At 39.4% G+C, this 21,610-nt stretch overlaps 1 protein-coding gene across 8 annotated transcripts in view; it reads right to left on the reverse strand.

Moving 5' to 3' along the window:
• Window positions 1-537: 537 nt before the first annotated feature.
• Window positions 538-21,610, reverse strand: part of LOC136590921 (bromodomain and PHD finger-containing protein 3-like) — a 192,211-nt gene continuing 171,138 nt past the window's right edge. For 6 of the 8 annotated variants that reach the window (XM_066588437.1, XM_066588436.1, XM_066588431.1 and 3 more), the window contains 5 exons: window positions 11,613-11,697; window positions 8,833-8,909; window positions 8,290-8,387; window positions 8,052-8,209; window positions 538-1,333 (listed from right to left, as the gene is read on the reverse strand). In XM_066588437.1, coding sequence (XP_066444534.1) covers window positions 1,147-1,333; window positions 8,052-8,209; window positions 8,290-8,387; window positions 8,833-8,909; window positions 11,613-11,697 — 605 coding nt within the window. In that variant the 3' untranslated portion in view covers window positions 538-1,146. The remainder of the gene's footprint in view (window positions 1,334-8,051; window positions 8,210-8,289; window positions 8,388-8,832; window positions 8,910-11,612; window positions 11,698-21,610) is intronic. The other 2 variants (XM_066588432.1, XM_066588430.1) reach the window with 1 other exon arrangement.

Raw genomic sequence — 21,610 nt, forward strand, 5'->3', positions numbered from 1 at the left:
TACAATGCTACTACTCTGTATTTGAAAAACTTTCAATAAAAAAGTGAATTAAAAAAAAAAAAAAAAAAGATGATGAGAAAAGTGAAAATTTGTATGACTTGAAATTTTGTTTGGTGGGTTGCTCCTAGGGAAGAGTCTAAGGGGATCAGCTGTACTTTACTGATGTCCAAAGGCAGTACATAAGTGATAAGTTTCAGTTTATTTGTGATGAGCTTCATTTTTAGGCTACTTGCTTCAGACAACCTGTACATGCACGTAATACTGTACATTGACATGCGCAATACTCACGAGTACCAAAGAAAACAAAAAAAACAAAACTCAGCATGTGCGATTTTTGGACTATCAGTCAAAGTAAAAAAAAAGCCCATGCACTAACAACCATTCAAATGCATGGGTCCTATTTCCGTCTGATTTTCAGACAGAAAAATCGACTTTGCGCAAGTAATCTTACTGTGGGATAAGTAAAAAAATAAAATGCCAACAATGATGAAAGAAAATAAATACACAAGTAAAGCACAATATTATTTTCCAATTTTATTTTGGATGAATTATTCCATACATTTACTGGAGCCAGCAATTAATTTATAATATAGCTCTGAAACACACAATTTCAATTTAAACTCTAAAATTCAAAAATCAAACTTAAATCCGTATTAAAATGTGAAGTGAGTATTATATTATTTTACAAGCTTGAAAATCAATGTATGCTTTGGTAAATTTTAAAATCTGACAACACACCACATTAAATGTCTGAATTAAGCAAACCTGTACTACATAATTCTGTTTTACAGACCAAGGAATGGAGTTTAATAGAACATGCTTTAGTTAAGTAATTTGGCACAAAGATATTATCACTTTATGAAAGATTTCTCGGTAAACAGCAAAATGGATGAAATTCACATAGATTTTTTCAGACTCATCTATAGACTCAAGGGCTTGTGTAGAAAAACTGATGCCAAAAAGTGTAGCATAAATCCAAGGTAACGAAGCAGATCCTTGCATTCATGTATTTAATCTGCAATAGGCAAATGAAACCTGGAATCTGACTAGTTACCAGGCAAAACCATTTTTCTCTCTTTTTTTAAATATATGAAGCTTTCCTATACTTAAAAGTGTACAATACTTTCCATTACACAATCAGTCGAATTAGTACAGGTAACTTGAGGCTATGAATGGGTGGTAGCCTCTGACACGGCTCAGATGGGACATGGCACGATCATAAGCCACCTGCACAGACTTGCGGATGCAAGTTTTTCGGCCTTCCAACATTTTCAGCTTGTCTACTGTATCATCAGTTCCAAGTGGTAGAACCTTATCACTAGGAAGCCACTGCCTATAAGAAAAGAGAAGCTGTATTTCATGATGCAACTTAATGTCTGAGGAGTAAAATAACCCCTTTTTTATAGCACACATTTTATGGCAAATAGCATAAAAATTAATAGACCCAACAGTATGCTTTTGGGGACATATAGAAACTCCTGTTAACCCCTTGAGTGGCACGGAAATTGTCTGGAACGAGCTCCACTGCTGATAGTGATATAGTCTGGAAGATTTCCGGGCTATATTTCACTATGGGAGCTGCAGAACACACTGCCATAAGCTGTGACATTGTGCTCTGTTTGCACAGATCACATAGAACAGTGCAGGACTTTGAAAAACAGAAGCAGGAAGATTTTGCCGATATGCCGGCAATCTATTTTCAAAGTCCTGCACTGCTTTGTTTACAGGTTGCCATAGAGACCATCGGCTTGTCAGAAGCCAGCCGATGGTCTCTGTGGCAGGGAGAGCTGGTGCTTGGCTGTCAGAGTATAGCCAGGCACCAGCTCTACACAGCAGAGGATGGAGAAAACCTCCGATCTCTGCTGTGTTAACCCTTTACATGCCGCGGTCAATGCCACTGCAGCATGTAAAGGGCTGACAGAGGGTGGGGGCTCCTTTTGTCAGAGGATAGCCAGGCACCAGCTCTTACACAGCAGAGAATGGAGAAAACCTCCGATCTTTGCTGTGTTAACCCTTTAAATGCTGCAGACCCCCGGAATATGATGGTTCTCTGTGGAAGACCCCTAAAAGGACCAAAATAAAAAGTTACAAAATTATTAAAAAAATAAAAATAAGAACACTTGTCTCCATTTACTTTGTAAAAAATTAAAAACAAAATTACACATGTGGTATCCCTGCATCGTAATGACCCCAAAAAATCATAACTCCTTTACTTCTTCATCGACGTAGCTGTGTGAGGGCTTGTTTTTTGCGGTACGAGTTGTATTTTTCAATGGTGCTATTTAAAGTACCATGTAATGTACTGAAAAACTTTTACAAAATTCTAAGTGGCGTAAAATGAAAAAAACTATTTACATTCTGTCATCTTTCAGTGCGTTTTTTTTCTACGGCACACAAACTGCAACAAAAATGACATAACTTTATTCTATGTGTCAGTATGATTACTACGATACCAAATGTGTATAGTTTTTTGCTGTAGTATTTGTATTTTTTTAAAGACATTTAATTTTTTTAAATGATTTTTTGCTGCATCTTAAAATATTTTCTGCAATAACGTTTTTAGTTTTTCGTCGATGTACTTCGGCAAGGGCTCATTTTTTGCGAGATGTCCTGTAGTTTACGTTAGTACTAATTCAGAATACATATGACTTTTTGATTGCTTTTATTGCATTTTTTCTGGGAGACAGGGTGACTGAAAAATGTATTTGTGGCGTTCTTTATCTTTTTTTCGGACTACGTTCAATGTGCGGGGTAAGTAATGCACTACTTTGATAGATCGGACTTTTACAAACGCTGCAATACCAAATATGTATTTTTCTTTCATGATTTAGATTTTTTTTGTTATAAATATGGCAAGGGGAGGGCGATTTAAACTTTTATAACTTTTTTTTTTAACTGTGAAAAAGTTGCGAAAAAGAAAAAACTATTTTAATTTGGTATTGACATAATCGTACTGGCCTGTAGAATTACTTTAATATATTATTTCCATTGCTCAGAGAAAAAGTGAAAAATAAAAAACATGCCAGAATTACTAGATTTTGTTAATCTTGCCACTAGAAAAAATGGAATAAAAAGCGATCACAATTTTACATGTTCCAAAAAATTTGATAAATGAATACTAGAGTTCATCCCGCAAAAAACAAGCCCTTCTAGAACTCTGGCAATGGGAAAAAAATTAATACGGCTCTTGGAATGTGGCGACACAAAAGCAAACCTTTAAGAATAAAAATGTTTTAAATGTACAAAAATAGCAAACCATAGAAAAACTATATAAACTTGGTATCACCGGGATCGTGTTGACTCAGAAAATAATCACATTATTTATCCTGCACATAGAGGCCTTAGTCAGACGGGCGTTTTTTCACACGATTTGCGCATGCGCATGCGTCCGGCGATTTTTTAAAACCATTGCTTTGCAATGGTATCGGACACATGAGCGCTTTTTATGCGCTCGTCCGATAAATTATAGAACAAAAAAATCGCAGATCGCACCTATCTGCGATTCCTGTTCTTCTCTATATGCGCTCAATGGGGCTGGCGGCAGCAGCGCTGACCCCATTGAGAACATATAGAAGACAAATCATTCTTCTCTGCCACAGCTGTAACAGCTGTGGCAGAGAAGAACGATGTTTTCCCATTGAATTCAATGGAGCGGCAATACAGCCGCTCCATTGAAAGCAATGGGCTGCCGCCGTGCGCGGGGTGAATTGTCGGGAAGGGGTTAAATATATAAGCCCTTCCCTGCAATTCATCCTAAAATGTATTAAAATAAAAAAAAATTGTATACTCACCTTTCCGCTGCAGCCGGAGTCCAGCCGCGGCCGCTGTCAGTTCTCCTGAACTGCTTCTTGGCACTATTCAGCCGGCGGGGCTTTAAAATCCCCGCCTGCTGAATGATCTGCCTCTGATTGGTCACAGCCCTGACCAATCAGAGGCTGAAAACACTCACACAACCATTCATGAATTCATGAATGGGTGAGTGACTGCTGCCTCTCAGCGCTGAGCCAATCAGGGGCAGGTCTGACTCACATCCATTCATGAATTCATGAATGGGTGTGAGTGAGGCATGCCTCTGATTGGCTCAGCGCTGAGCCAATCAGGGGGCAGGTCTGACTCACACCCCCTTCACACCCACTGCAGGATGGCCGCGCGGAGCTCCGGCTGCCGGCAAAAGGTGAGTATACAATTTTGTTTTATTTTAACACATTTTAGGATGAATTGCAGGTAAGGGCTTATATATTTAAGCCCTTACCGACAATTCATCCCGGGCTCGCCCGCAGTGCATTGCTTTCAATGGAGACGGCTGTATTGCCGTCTCCATTGAATGCAATGCGCTGGACAGCTCCGGCCCGTTTCTAATGAAACGCGGCTAGGAGCAGATTTTCGGGCGACTTGCGCGCACCGGTCACGCGATTTGCGTATGCGCATCCGTCATGCGATCCGCAAATCGCGCGAAAAAACGCCCGTCTGACTAAGGCCTGAACGACGTAAAAATGAAATCCAAAAAACAAATTGCAGAATTTCTTTTTTTCTCCCCCAATCTCCCTACAAATTTTTTTACAAAAGTTATGCAATACATTATACATATCCAAAAAGTGATGCCATCAAAAAGTACAATTTGTCCCGCAAAAAACAAGCCCTTCTATGGTTGTGTCAATAGAAAAATGAAAAAACTTATGGCTATTGGAATGCGACTGCAAAATTAGTTGAAATTAAATTAGACCATTTAAAAAACCTGCCCTGGTAGGTACGACAGGGTGGTAAAAAACCCGCCACTCAAGGAGTTAAAAGGAGTTGTCCGGCCACACAGGGTGAAAGTTATTTTATAATAGTATAGTGCTTTCCTTTCATTAACCCCTTAGTGACCACACTTTTTTGTTTTTTTCCATTTTTGTTTTTTCCTCACCCCCTTTTAAAAAAAACGTAGCTGTATAAGGGCTTGTTTTTTTGCGGGACGAGTTGTACTTTTCAAAGGTACTATTTAATGTACCATATAATGTACTGCAAAACTTACAAAAAAAATGTGGAGAGAAAATGGAAAAAAAACTACATTCTGTCATCTTTCAGTGCGCCTTGTTTCTACGGGGCAAAACCTTCAATAAAAATAACCGGATAACTTTATTCCATGGGTTGGTACGATTACTACGATACTAAAATTGTATATGTTTTTTTTGTTTTATGTTTTTAACACAGTTATTGGTTTTTTGTTTATTTGACGACGTTCCCGTTGCGCGGTAAATAATGCATTACTTTCATAGATTGGACTTTTACGAATGCAGCAATACCAAATATATATATATATATATATATATATTTGTTTTATTATTTAGATTTTTTGTTGTAAATATAGCAAAAGGTTTTTTTTTTAACTTATGACTTTTTTAAAAAAATAATTAATGAAACTTTATTGTTCTTGTTTTTACTTTTTCTTTTAGTCCTCCTGGGGAACCACAACTAGAGATGCTTAGATCGGTTATGCAGTATGATGTAATGCACTAATTCTCATCCGACCCGGCTGACTGCAGGCGGTCTTACAAATAAAATTACCAAACTTGGACTTTGCAAGCCTGTGTGTTTACTAATAAACACTGTGGGGGTTATTTCACATCTGCATCTGTCCCTCAGTCTTTGCTCCCTTTATTTTATTTAAATAAAAACAGAAAACTAACTGGACCCATTCAGCAATACGTTTTTGCTTTTAGATTGAAGGCGAACAGAACGTTGTCACATTGAACCCAGTTTTTTTTTTTAGCAGAAAAAAGTGCAGCTTACAGCGCTATTTCAGTTTAAAAAAAACCCGGAAAGCGCCTTTCAGTTTTGTTTTTTGTAGTCACAAAAGGAAGCAAACTGGTTGAGTTTCCATCTGCCTTCAGTGTTGAATAGATCATTTTTATCAGTACACAGCAAAGCAAAAACAGGTGACTGGGGAGGGTAGAGGAAGTAGAGGGAGGGAAGAGAAGCAAAGCCCTGGGAAGAGGAGGGGGAAGTAGCTCAGCCACCACCCACCAGCCAAGAGTGTGTATTGTGTACATTGTGCTAGCTTGGAGGGAGAGTTCTGTCAGACCTCCCAGAGTGAAACTTGTGGGGTGTGAAAGGAGCTGCATATCCAATAATCAGCTACTCTACCCCAAAAAAGGTATTTGCAAGCAAACATTAGTTTTGCTTTGGCTTGTAACACTGTGCAACAAAAAACAACTTTTTGTTCGTTTAAGTGAATCAGTCCACATTCAGTTAAAAACTGATCAGTTTAAAAAAAAGACTACAAATGCAGGTGTGAAACCGCTGGTCTAAAAGTTACACAGTGCAATCTCAGACTAGACAATTTTAAAATCTGCCAGCATGTAACTTTGCTACATAATAGACTAGACAGTATTAAAATTTGACAGATTTAAGTATAGACTGAGTTGGCTTAGTTTACGTAAAAACTCTGTTGCGAATCGCACCAAAAGTTTGGCAATTTTGCATAATTTAGGCCATGCACCTTTATCAGAGAAGTCAAAAAAGCTGTTTGAAAAAACAAAAACAAAAAACACACACATAGTAAGGCCTCTTTCACATGACCATATCCGTTTTTATGTTTGCCCATACGTGCTGTAAAATCGCATGAAGGAAGAATAGAAGTGATCGAACTTTAGCGGCATATTTTCTGTCGTTCCGATGGTCGGTTGCTCCATATCGTCTAAAAAAAAATACACTGCCGCGCAAATCCCTTGATCGGCAGCTATCTTCTTTTCCCAGCGTCGGACACAGTTAACTCCCTTCAGCTTCCATAACAGTCTAAGGGAGCTTTCTCTGTATCTCGGCAAAAGATAGGGCAAGACTTATCATTTGACACATCTGCCATTGTGCCGATGTGCCATTTTTCCTGGCGCAATTTTTTATGTGGTCAAAAATTGTTCATCTAAAATTAATACATTGGAACTAGAGATGAGCGAACATACTCGTTTCGAGTACTTACGCACCCGAGTACCGCCATTTTCGAGTACATCAGTACTCGCGTGCAAAGATTCGGGGGGCGCCGTGGCGGCACGGGGGGTAGCAGTGGGGAGTGGGGGGGAGAGGGAGAGAGAGAGGGCTCCCCCCTGTTCCCCGCTGCTACCCCCCGCACCGCCACGCCTCTCCCCGCCCCCCGGATCTTTGCGCGCGAGTACTGAAGTACTCGAAAATGGCGGTACTCGGGTGCGTAAGTACTCGAAACGAGTACGTTCGCTCATCTCTAATTGGAACCCAATGCTTTAGATGGTCGCGATTTCTGCCTGATTTTTGTACGCCGATAAATACTGGCGTACATAAGGCTGTGTAGATAAGGCTTAAATGTGCTGCAAAGCATGAAAGACAGTTTTCTGGTATAATTTGCACTAGAAAACTGTCATATTTTGAACACTAAAAGGGCCCTTATGTGCGTTGTGTGGCATACTAAGCAGAACAAGTAGCGCTGCAGACTGCAGGCTTTTCTCTTGGTTTAAAAAAAAAAAAGAAAAGTAACTTAATAAAATGGATGTAGACTATAGATGAGCGAGTATACTCGCTAAAGGCAATTGCTCGAGCGAGCATTGCCTTTAGCGAGTATCTCCCCCGCTCGAGACTGCAGGTTCGGGTGCCGGCAGCGAGCACGGAGCTGCCGGGGAGAGCGGGGCGGAACAGAAGGGAGATCTCTCTCTCCCTCTCTCCCCCCTGCTGACAGCCGCTACTCACCGCTCCCCCGCGCCGGCACCCGAACCTGCAGTCTCGAGCGGGGGAGATACTCGCTAAAGGCAATGCTTGCTCGAGCAATTGCGTTTAGCGAGTATACTCGCTCATCTCTAATGTAGACGGAGTGTCTGTTTATTTCAGTGGTATTTTTTGAAAATTGGGAAGCAAATGGTGGTAAAAACCAGAACTGTTTATTTTTTTAGCAGAGAGACAGTATTCAAACCAACTTAAGAGACATAAAGCAAGAATGCAGGCTAAACACTAGTGTGAATAGGCCTATAGTGGGTTATTGATTGATTGATTGATTGAGTATACTAGTAGAGCTATCACAAGATAACAAAACAGAATAGCTTTCTCACCAGGTTCTTTTATTGTCAAAAAATAAAACCAAGAAGAGTTTCTGTCCACCATTTTCTAGCTGTCGCTGCTCCCCCAACTTAAGCACATCTAAAGGTGGCACGGGAATAGGTATTCCATTGTGAAGTAAACCCTCCCTAGGCATATTAGGGTCAATAATCTGAAATAAAAAGAAATAAATACATACATACCATGCTTAGTGTTTCAAGACAGACACTCAACACAAAATGTTTCTCTTACCAAGGCAGGATAAGAAGGATATCCACGGCATTTAGCCCAAACTAACTGAAGAGGTTCAAGTTCTGTGCAACTATCAAATGGCATCCTGTGGCTTTCTGCTAAGAAAGGTACAGTTTGAAGAACACAGAACATTTTGAAAATGAGAAGCAACTCAATACCTTAGTCATATGGCTTTCTACAGTTTCAATAAATAAAGCACAAAGAATGTCTGTCTAATATCTTGAAAAAGCTGCTGAATTGATACAGAAAACATATTGTATTGCTGTCATTTAATGGGAACCATTTTACTTTCATTTCAATGAAAAAGAAATCTATCCTGGTCAGAGCCTTGTCTTCTAACAAGCTGAGCCACCACATGATCATCTCCTGACTAGGATAAGTCTTTTATCCACTAGATCCATGCAGAAAGCTTCCAATTAAAAACTGCAAACAGAAATCTTAAAAGCGGTTAGGAAAGGATACAGGAAGTATATTCTAAAGTTGCATAACTTTCATCATACAGTGCATAAGCTTTATTACTGTAATCCTCCTTTAATTACTTACCGCGATTGTCATCACTATTCATAGTCTCAAGCAGTGGTATATGTGAGAGTGCAGGTTTTCCTAAAGGAGTTAGTTTCCTGAAACAAACAAAGCGATTACTAAAGGCCCATTTAGACACCACAAGAATTGCTCAAAAATCGCTCAAAGACGTCTTTTGAGCCCATCTCGTTCTGTCTAAATGCAGGGACAGCGTGCAGTTTTTGTGCACGAGTCATTGATCTCTGAATTCTAGCTTGCTAGAATTGAGCAATCAGCTGTTATCAGCAGAGCTGGCTGTTATCTCAGCAGGCTCTGCTGATAAGATTTTCTTTGCTAGTTTCTGCTGTGAATTCACAGTGGGGAAACTGGCAGTCAGAGCAGAGAAGAATACAGCTGATTGATTATGCAAAGCAGCTGTATTCTTCTATTAGAGGAAAAAATAAAATGTAATATTTTTGCAAATATGTCATTTTAAAGAGATTTTTTTTTCTATAGTGCACATGAAAATGAGCATTCACACTGCAAAATGGATACCCCTGTCCTGTCCTGTGTTCAGAAACATACCTATTGTGGTTTTAATCTTATGTCTGTATGCACGAGGCCTAAACCGAAAGGAGGAGCCGGTGGCTTTCAGAACAGACATTTTGCTTGAAGGTGATTCAGGCACCATTGCACACCTGTAGGGCCCTTGAGCAGTCAAAACGACAAAGAACCCCCACAAATTACCCATTTTGAAAACTAGACCCCTTAACAAATTCATCTAAGGGTGTATGGTGGTTTTTGACCCCATAGTTTTTGAATGTATTTAAGCAAAAAAGAGAGACACAGAATTCATGCTCCTGCCAGACCAAATTTTAACTTACATTCCATAAATAAGACTAAGCCAACCCAATTTAAAATGTGCGCCAAGCTCCAAAGTCTACTGGCCACTAAACATGACATCATATTCCAGAAGTTAAAAATGCAATTTTACACTTATGACAACCGGACTGGCGCTACGCTAGCAAAGCAACTTGAGGGGCTCAGAGCCAGTGACAGGATTAGATTACTCTTAGACGCAGACGGCCAACAAAATTATCCATCCCCAAAAGATTGGCAACACGTTCCCAACTTACTACTCCTCTCCCTACAACCTAAAGAATGAAACAAATATACACCACCCCCAAGCAGAGGAAATCTTAGGTTTCTTGCAGGACATTAACCTCCTCCGCCTGTCCCCAGAATAGGTGGAGACTCTCTCGGCCCCAATCACTCATCTGAAAGTCCTAGAGATGATCATACTGCTGAAACTCCACAAGTTTTCCGGGCCGGACAGCTTCTCCAATGGCTTCTATATGAGGTACGCTTTCCTTCTGGCTCCCCATCTGGCATCGTTGTTCAACCGAGCAATGGGTGACGGCTCTTTTCCTGCTGAGATGCTGAAGGCCTTGATTGTTACCATACCTAAACCAGGGAAGGAGAATACCTCCCCAACTAATTTTCGCCCCATCGCCCTACTGAACACAGACATCAAGATATACACAAAGTACTGAGCACCTGACTACGCCATCCTCCCTACATTAGTGGCACCCCAGGCGGGGTTTGTTCCGTAGAGACAGGCCCCCGACAGTACTCGGATCTGGTTGGGAACACTGAAAGAGGTGGGATACCCGCCCTGCTCCTGGCGTTGGATGCTGAGAAAGCCTTTGACCAGATACACTAGGGTTGCATGGGCAGACGACCTGTGCGGCGCGAGCACGCTGGAGCGCGCGTCCACAGGACAGAAGAGGAAGACTGCGCAAGCGCGTCTATTCGAGCCAGGAGAAGGATTTGGTCGGCGCCAGGGAGACAGGGACGCCAGCACAGGGGGGGGGGACCCCCTGTAGGTAAGTAAATAACTTCTGTATGGCCAATATTTAATGCACGATGTATATTACAAAGTGCATGTATATGGCCATACAGAAGTGTTTAACTTTACTTTACTTTGCAGGACAACCCCTTTAAATATATTCCCCATATACTAAACAACTTCCGCAAGCAGTTTATTTCCTGGGCTGTGCATCCTTTAGAACAGTAACAATCCCTGTTCCAAACACCTTCCTGACTAAGCTCCAAGCCATAATCAACAAATTCATCTGGGGGCGGGGTGGGGCGGCATGCGAGAATCAAATTCTCTTCCCTAGTAAAACCACATGAACTAGGAGGTATGGGGGCCCAGGACGTTAAAAGATACTTCGCTGCTGCTATACTAGACCAAATCAAAACAGTGGTGGGTGGCTCCAACGCAGAAAAAATAGGTCCCCGATAATCGGGGGAGAACACACTCACAGACCCCAAAAACTTTAGTCTATAGGGCCGGCATGTTTTTACGGTCGTATAGAATAAAGCCTAGACACCCAGGGGTTAAAAAGACCAGGATTAGAACTTACACACATGTTAAAAAGAAAGAAAAATAGGTTATTCAAATGGAAAGAGGGGAATATCTAAAGAAGAATATAATGTGGTCTGCAGAAAAAGGGCAAGTGTCAAAAAAGCTACAGCTTATAATGTAATTAAGGTCAAAACCAATACAAAATCATTTTGTATTTGTTTTCTCTCAGAAAGTATATGTAACATTAACCGATCATCGCCTGCGCTATTGGGCGAATAAAAGAATGCAGGCTATCTATAAGCAGAGAGATGGTGAGAAGAAACTTCTAAAATGATGGTGACTTGAATTAATGCAAATTAGCTGACACAGGCCACCAAGAAGTTACAAAGAGTACTAGAGTAATCAGAATATATTTCTATTTGCAAATAAGAGAGTAGTAAACATTACCTACCCACGAGAGTATAAGGTTGATTCTCCAGTGTGTTCATAAGTCTTGACGGAATTGAAGCCAGTTCCTGCACCTCTATTAGGGACTTCTGTGACAAAGAATGTAGGCAACACATTAATAATGTGTAAGCCGTGAGAATAAAAAAAAAAATCGTTGACAGAGTTATGATCCGAATGCAAATTACACTATAGATTACTGGCAATATCCAAATGAGAACTGTTCTAGTTCGAGACAGCAAGTTATGTCTACAAAGTGTGAAAAAATACTTTTAAAGGGAAAGCTAAACTTCAACACTTGCTGATTTATCGAATGCAGAAAAAAAAGCCTTTAAAAAAAGTGTCAAATTACATTTTCCCCCTCAACAAAGTTATGCTGCTGCAGGTAGCTTCCTAAAGTGGATGGACACATGTTTGCATAATTATTTCAATGGCTATTTGCTTCCTACGTTCAAAATTAAGCAGCTATCTAAATAGTCTCATTAAAAATGTTAAACCATTAAGTAGTTTTACAGGGGTGCAGTCTACACCATTTGGTCATGGTTATATTTGTGCATTTCTTGTGGCTGTTCTCTTTCTGATATGGGAAAAGTTGAGTGGCGCATTGTACAGGAGCAGAGACATACAATGACTAATAGCGCACTGTGTGGGGCCCGCATACATACATTAGTCGCCGGGAGCAAAGAGAATTAAAATTTCAGTGAATGTGAATGTGCCCGGCATTTTGCCCGCGGGTGCATGCGCAGAAGCCGGAAAGATCCATGGAGGATGATGGCATCAGGGTTTATATGCGAAGGCCTCCGGTAAGATGTTTCATCTCCTCTCACCGATCGCATCGGTAAGAGGAGATGAAACTTCAACTTTTTTTTTAACGTTTACGTGATCGCCATTATCCATTGGATAACGGTGATCACGTGATCAGCAACTGCATACCGCGCCCCCCCCCGTGACATCTCCAAGCTCTTGGCTACTTTGGTAGCCAGGAGTAGGGAGATTTTAAATTTCCTGGGCAATGCTTGAATTTTGCGCATGCGTCCGCCATTGTGCTGACGGGCACATGCGCCAAAGCCGGGTAAGGTCCGCAGATAAAGAGCCCAACAAGAGACAAATCCAGTGACCTTGGGTTTATAGTATTATCTTCAATCACGGATACGATCCGTAAAGGGAGATAAAACTTCAACGGTTTAAACTTTTTCTTTTTTTACACTTTTTAACTTTCCATGATCGCCGTTATCTAATGGATAACGGTGATCGTGTGACCGGGAACCGCATACAGCGGGCCCCGGTGAAATTTTCCAGACTCTGCTATCTTTGACAGCCGGGAGCAGGGGAATTTTAAATTTGCCGGGCTCTCTGGCCTTCTGCACATGCATGCCACATCGGCACATGCATAGAATAACCATTGGATAACGGTGATCACGTGATCAGCAACTGCATACCGCGCCCCCCCCCCCCGTGACATCTCCAAGCTCTTGGCTACTTTGGTAGCCAGGAGTAGGGAGATTTTAAATTTCCTGGGCAATGCTTGAATTTTGCGCATGCGTCCGCCATTGTGCTGACGGGCACATGCGCCAAAGCCGGGTAAGGTCCGCAGATAAAGAGCCCAACAAGAGACAAATCCAGTGACCTTGGGTTTATAGTATTATCTTCAATCACGGATACGATCCGTAAAGGGAGATAAAACTTCAACGGTTTAAACTTTTTCTTTTTTTACACTTTTTAACTTTCCATGATCGCCGTTATCTAATGGATAACGGTGATCGTGTGACCGGGAACCGCATACAGCGGGCCCCGGTGAAATTTTCCAGACTCTGCTATCTTTGACAGCCGGGAGCAGGGGAATTTTAAATTTGCCGGGCTCTCTGGCCTTCTGCACATGCATGCCACATCGGCACATGCATAGAAACCTGCAGCAGCTGTAGATGTAACGGGGTGAGTATTTTCACCTCCCCTCATGGATCTAATCTGATAGATGCTGCGGGATATCGCAGAGGATGGGGTGAATACTCTTAGCTCCCCTCATGGCTGTGATCCGTACAAGGAGCTAAATCTTTAACTTTTCAGCCATTTAATGCGATCGCAGGTATCTTGTGGATACAAATGATCACGTGACTGAAGGCAGGGGGGGGCTTCCTGCGACCCCCCCCCATAATAGCTTCAGGTTGTTGGCTACCTCTGGTGACCGTCAGCATGAAGCTGTCACGTCCACAGCCTGTAGAGCTTTAATTCCCAAGGGAAGTGTGTTTTTACGGCCCTGGGGATTAAAACCCAGCAAACCAGGATGTAAAAACACTATGGGGTGGTCACGAAAAGGTTAATAACCACTCACATAGAAAAATAAATAATAAAAACAAAGTGACCGTATGGTCCAGGGCCTCAAATACTTTAAAATGGAATTCGGTGTCTTTAAATTCAGAGCTTTATACTGTACTAGCTGATATACCCGGCTTCGTCCGAGTTAATTTGGTACTGGTGTTCACACGGAAAATCTTATGAAGTCGTGGTTACTTTAATGATACTGAGGAAAAAATTATGTTCACCATTTTGCATAGCTCTTTGCGTTACCCAGGAAACACCATGTGGAGGTAACCTTGCAACGTTTCCTTTATATAAAATGACATCAGGAAGTGAGAGAATTAGATTCTGTATGTAAAATTTGAACGCTAATTATTTTGCGCTTAGAATTCAATATTCGAGTTGGGAGCCATTAGCTTTTCCTATTTATGACAAAATGAATGCTTGTGCCAAATTTCAAGTTTCTATGCCATTGGGAAATGAGAGAATTAGATTATGTACGTAAAATTTGGATGCTAATTCATTTTCGTTAAGAATTGAATAATCGAATTGGGGCCCATTAACTTTTCCTATTTATGACATAATAATCAACGCTTGTGCCAAATTTCAAGTTTCTATGACATTGGGAAGTGAGAGTATTAGATTACGTGCGTAAAATTTGGACGCTAATTCTTTTGCGCATAGAAATGAATAATCGAGTTGGGACCCATAAGCTTTTCCTATTTATGACATAATCAATGCTCATGAAAAAAATTTCATGTTTCTATGACATCGGTAAGTGACAGAATTAGATTACATACGTAAAATTTGGACGCTAATTCTTTTGCGCTTAGGATTGAATAATCGAGTTGGGACCCCTTTACTTTTCCTATTTTTGTCATAATCAATGCTCGTGCCAAATTTCAAGTTTCTATGACAACGGGAAGTGAGAGAATTAGATTCCGTACGTAAAATTATGACATCGGGAAGTGAGAGAATTAGATTCCATACGTAAAATTATGACATCGGGAAGTGAGAATTAAATTATGTACGTAAAATTTGGACAATTCTTTTGCGCTTAGAACTAAATAATAATCGGGGACCCATTAATTTTTCCTATTTATGACATAATCAATGCTCGTGCCAAATTTCAAGTTTCTATGACATCGGGAACTGAATTAGATTACATACATAAAATTTAGACGCTAATTGTTTTGTGCTTAGAAATAAGTAATCGAGTTGGGACCCATTAACTTTACCTATTTATGACATAATCAATGCTCGTTCGAAATTTCAAGTTTCTATGAAATCAGGAAGCGAAATAGATAACGTACGTAAAGTTTGGACGCTAACTCTTTTGCGCTTACAATTGAATAATCAAGTTGGGACCCATTAACTTTTCCTATACATGACATAATCAATGCTCGTGACAAATTTCAAGTTTCTTTGACATCGGGAAGTGAATTAGATTATGTATGTAAAATTTGGACGCTAATTCTTTTGCACTTTGAATTGAATAATCGAGTTCGGACCCACTAACTTTTCCTATTTATGACATAACTAGCTGATATACCCGGCTTCACGCGAGTTAATTTGGTAATGGTGTTTATCTGGTGGTCACACGGAAATCTTATGAAGTCATGGTTACTTTAGAGATACCGGAAAAACATATGTTCAACATTTTGCATAGTTCTCTGCGTTACCCAGGAAACACCACGGAAGGTAACCATGCGATGTTTCCTTTATATAAAATGACATCAGGAAGTAAGAGAATTAGATTCCATACGTAAAATGTGGACGCTAATTCTTTTGTGCTTAGAATTGAATAATCGAGTTGGGACCCATTAGCTTTTCCTATTTATGACATATTCAATGCTCGTGACAAATTTCACGTTTCTATGACACCGGAAAATGAAAAAATTACATTCCGTACGTTAAATTTGGACACTAATTCTTTTGCGTATAAAATTGAATAATCGAGTTGGGACCCATTAGCTTTTCCTATTTATGATATAATCAATGCTCGTGCGAAATTTCACATTTCTATGACACCGGAAAGTGAGAAAATTACATTCCGTACGTAAAATTTGGACACTAATTCTTTTGCGCATAGAATTATATAATCGAGTTAAGAACCATTAACTTTTCCTATTTATGACATATTCAATGCCCGTGCCAAATTTTAAGTTTCTATGTGAGAAAATTACATTCCGTACGTAAAATTTGGACGCTAATTCTTTTGCGCATAGAATTGAATAATCGAGTTAGGACCCATTAGCTTTTCCTATTTATGACATAATCAATGCTCGTGCCAAATTTCACGTTTCTATGACACTGGAAAGTGAGAAAAATACATTCTGTACGTAAAATTTTGATGCCAATTCTTTTGCGCATAGAATTGAATAATCGAGTTGGGACTCATTAGCTTTTCCTATTTATGACATAATCAATGCTCGTGACAAATTTCACGTTTCTATGACACCGGAAAGTGAGAAAATTACATTCCCTACGTAAAATTTGGACACTAATTCTTTTGCGCATAGAATTGAATAATCGTGTAGGGACCCATTAACTTTTCCTATTTGACATTCAATGTCCATGCCAAATTTTAAGTTTCTATGTGAGAAAATTACATTCCGTACGTAAAATTTGGACGCTAATTCTTTTGCGCATAGAATTGAATAATGGAGTTGGGACCCATTAGCTTTTCCTATTTATGACAATCAATGCTCGTGCCAAATTTCACATTTCTATGACACTGAAAAGTGAGAAAAATATATTCCGTAAGTAAAATTTGGACGCTAATTCTTTTGCGCATAGAATTATATAATCGAGTTGAGACCCATTAGCTTTTTCTATTTATGACATAATCAATGCTCGTGCCAAATTTCCCATTTCTATGACACTGGAAAGTGAGAAAAATACATTCCGTACGTAAAATTTTGATGCTAATTCCTTTGCGCGCAGAATTGAATAATCGAGTTGGGACCCATTAGCTTTCCTATTTATGACATAATCAATGCTCCTCCCAAATTTCGAGTTTCTATGACACCGGGAAGAGAATTAGATTCCGTATGTAAAATTTGGACGCTAATTCTTTTGCGCATAGAATTGAATAATCAAGTTGGGACCTATAAACTTTTCCTATTTATGACATATTCAATTCCTGTGCCAAGTTTTAAGTTTCTATGACATTGGGAAGTGAGAGATTTAGATTATGTACGTTAAATTTCGACGCCAATTCTTTTGCACTAGAATTGAATAATCGAGATGGGATCCAATTACTTTTCCTATTTTGGAGATAATCTATGCTTGTGCCAAAATTCATGTTTCTACGACATCGGGAAGTTGGAGAACTTTTGGCGAGTCAGTCAGTGAGCGAGTCAGTGAGGGCTTTCGTCTTTATATATATAGACTAGCTGATATACCCGGCTTCGCCCGAGTTAATTTGGTACTGGGGTTTATCTGGTGTTCACACGGAAAAGCTTATGAAGTCGTGGTTACTTTAGAGATACTGAGGAAAAACATATGTTCACCATTTTGCATACTTCTCTGCGTTACCCAGGAAACACCTTGTGGAGGAAACCATGCAACGTTTTCTTCATATAAAATGACATCAGGAAGTGAGAGAATTAGATTACGTACATAAAATTTGGACCCTAATTCTTTTGCGCATAGAATTGAATAATCGAGCTGGGAACCATTAGCTTTTCTTACTTATGACATAATCAATGCTTGTGCCAAATTTCATGTTTCTATGACATTGGGAAGTGAGAGATTTGGATTATGTACGTAAAATTTGGACGCTAATTCTTTTGCGCATAGAATTGAATAATCAAGTTGGGAACCATTAGCTTTTCCTATTTATGACATAATCAATGCTCATGCCAAATTTACCGTTTCTATGACACCGGCAAGTGAGAAAATTACATTCCGCACGTAAAATTTGGACGCTAATTCTTTTGCGCATAGAATTGAATAATCGAGTTGGGACCCATTAGCTTTTCCTATTTATGACATAATCAATGCTCGTGCCAAATTTCCCGTTTCTATGACACCGGAAAGTGAGAAAATTACATTACGCACGTAAAATTTGGACGCTAATTCTTTTGCGCATAGAATTGAATATTCGAGTTGGGACCCATTAGCTTTTCCTATTTATGACATAATCAATGCTCGTGCCAAATTTCCCATTTCTATGACACCGGAAAGTGAGAAAATTACATTCCGTACGTAAAATTTGGACGCTAATTCTTTTGCGCATAGAATTGAATGGGACCCATTAGCTTTTACTATTTATGACATAATCAATGCTCGTGCCAAATTTCCCGTTTCTATGACACCGTAAAAATGTGAAAAAATTACATTCCGCACGTAAAATTTCGACGCCAAATCTTTTGCGCTAGAATTGAATATGCAATTGGGACCTATTTACTTTTTCTATTTATGACATAATCAATGCTCATGCCAAATTTCCCGTTTCTATGACACCGGCAAATGAGAAAATTAGATTCCGCACGTAGAATTTGGACGCTAATTCTTTTGCGCATAGATTTGAATAATGGAGTTGGGACCCATTAGGTTTTCCTACTTATGACATAATCAATGCTCGTGCCAAATTTCCAGTTTCTATGACACTGGAAAGTGAAGAAATTACATTCCGCACATAAAATTTCGACGCCAATTCTTTTGCGCTAGAATTGAATAATGGAGTTGGGACCAATTAACTTTTCCTATTTATGACATAATCAATGCTCGTGCCAAATTTCATGTTTCTATGACACCAGAAAGTGAGAAAATTAAATTCCGTGCGTAAAATTTGGACGCTAATTCTTTTGCGCATAGAATTGAATAATCGAGCTGGGACCCATTAGCTTTTCCTACTTATGACATAATCAATGCTCGTGCCAAATTTCCCGTTTCTATGACACTGGAAAGTGAGAAAATTACATTCCGCACGTAAAATATCGACACCAATTCTTTTGTGCTAGAATTGAATAATCGAGTTGGGACCCATTCGCTTTTCCTATTTATGACATAATCAATGCTCGTAACAAATTTCCCGTTTCTATGACACCGGAAATTGGGAAAATTAGATTCCGCACGTAAAATTTGGACGCTAAATCTTTTGCGCATAGAATTGAATAATCGAGTTGGGACCCATTAGCTTTTCCTATTTATGACATAATCAATGCTCGTGCCAAATTTCACGTTTCCATGACACTGTAATGTGAGAAAATTAGATTCCGTACGTAAAATTTGGACGCTAATTCTTTTGCGCATAGAATTGAATAATGGAGTTGGGACCCATTAGCTTTTACTATTTATGACATAATCAATGCTTGTGCAAAATTTCCTGTTTCTATGACACTGGAAAGTGAAGAAATTAGATTCCGCACGTAAAATTTCGACGCCAATTCTTTTGCGCTAGAATTGAATAATGGAGTTGGGACCTATGAACTTTTCCTACTTATGACATAATCAATGCTCGTGCCAAATTTCACGTTTCTATGACACCAGAAAGTGAGAAAATTAGATTCCGTACGTAAACTTTGGACGCTAATTCTTCTGCGCATACAATTGAATAATCGAATTGGGACCCATTAGCTTTTCCTACTTATGACATAACCAATGCTCGTGCAAAATTTCCCGTTTCTATGACATCGGAAAGTGAGAAAATTACATTCCGCACGTAAAATATCGACGCCAATTCTTTTGCGCTAGAATTGAATAATGGAGTTGGGACCTATGAACTTTTCCTATTTATGACATAATCAATGCTTGTGCCAAATTTCATGTTTCTATGACACCAGAAAGTGAGAAAATTAAATTCCGTACGTAAAATTTGAACGCTAATTCTTTTGCGCATAGAATTGAATAATCGAGCTGGGACACATTAGCTTTTCCTACTTATGACATAATCAATGCTCGTGCCAAATTTCCCGTTTCTATGACACCGGAAAGTGAGGAAATTACATTCCGCACGTAAAATATCGACGCCAATTCTTTTGCGCTAGAATTGAATAATCGAGTTGGGACCCATTAGATTTTCCTACTTATGACATAATCAATGCTCGTGCCAAATTTCCCGTTTCTATGACACCGGAAAATGAGAAAATTACATTCCGCACGTACAATTTCGACGCCAATTCTTTTGCGCTAGAATTGAATAATCGAGTTAGGACCCATTAGCTTTTCCTACTTATGACATATTCAATGCTCGTGCCAAATTTCCCGTTTCTATGACACTGGAAAGTGAGAAAATTACATTCCGCATGTAAAACATCGACGCCAATTCTTTTGCGCTAGAATTGAATAATCGAGTTGGGACCCAATCGCTTTTCTATTTATGACATAATCAATGCTCGTGCCAAATTTCCCGTTTCTATGACACCGGAAATTTGGAAAATTACATTCCGCACGTAAAATTTGGACGCTAAATCTTTTGTGCATAGAATTGAATAATCGAGTTGGGACCCATTAGCTTTTCCTATTTATGACATAATCAATGCTCGTGCCAAATTTCCCGTTTCTATGACACCGTAATGTGAGAAAATTAGATTCCGTACTTAAAATTTGGACGCTAATTCTTTTGCGCTTAGAATTGAATAATGGAGTTGGGACCCATTAGCTTTTCCTATTTATGACATAATCAATGCTCGTGCCAAATTTCCCGTTTCTATGACACCGGAAAATGATAAAATTACATTCCGCACGTAAAATTTCGACGCCAATTCTTTTGCGCTAGAATTGAATAATTGAGTTGGGACCCATTCGCTTTTCCTATTTATGACATAATCAATGCTCGTGCCAAATTTCCCGTTTCTATGACACCGGAAAGTAAAGCAATTAGATTCCGCACGTAAAATTTCGACGCCAATTCTTTTGCGCTAGAATTGAATAATGGAGTTGGGACCTATGAACTTTTCCTATTTATGACATAATCAATGCTCGTGCCAAATTTCATGTTTCTATGACACCAGAAAGTGAGAAAATTAAATTCCGTACGTAAAATTTGAACGCTAATTCTTTTGCGCATAGAATTGAATAATCGAGCTGGGACCCATTAGCTTTTCCTACTTATGACATAATCAATGCTCCTGCCAAATTTCCCATTTCTATGACACCGGACGGTGAGAAAATTACATTCCGCACGTAAAATATCGACGCCAATTCTTTTGCGCTAGAATTGAATAATTGAGTTAGGACCCATTCGCTTTTCCTATTTATGACATAATCAATGCTCGTGCCAAATTTTACGTTTCTATGTCACCGGAAAGTGAGAAAATTACATTTCGCACGTAAAATTTGGACGCTAATTCTTTTGCGCATAGAATTGAATAATCAAGTTGGGACCCATTATCTTTTCCTATTTATGACATAATCAATGCTCGTGCCAAATTTCCCGTTTCTATAACATTGGGAAGTGAGTGATTTAGATTATGTACGTTAAATTTCGACGCCAATTCTTTTGCGCTAGAATTGAATAATCGAGTTGGGACCCAATTTTTTTTCCTATGTTGGAGATAATCTATGCTTGCGCCAATTTTCATGTTTCTACGACATCGGGAAGTTGGAGAACTTTTGGCGAGTCACTCAGTCAGTGAGTCAGTCAGTGAGTCAGTGAGGGCTTTCAGCTTTATATATATGGATGACATCAGGAAATGAGAGAATTAGATTACATACGTAAAATTTGGACGCTAATTCTTTTGCGCATAGAATTGAATAATG

This window comes from Eleutherodactylus coqui, unplaced genomic scaffold (genome assembly GCF_035609145.1).
Source record: "Eleutherodactylus coqui strain aEleCoq1 unplaced genomic scaffold, aEleCoq1.hap1 HAP1_SCAFFOLD_89, whole genome shotgun sequence".
Lineage (NCBI taxonomy): Eukaryota > Metazoa > Chordata > Amphibia > Anura > Eleutherodactylidae > Eleutherodactylus > Eleutherodactylus coqui.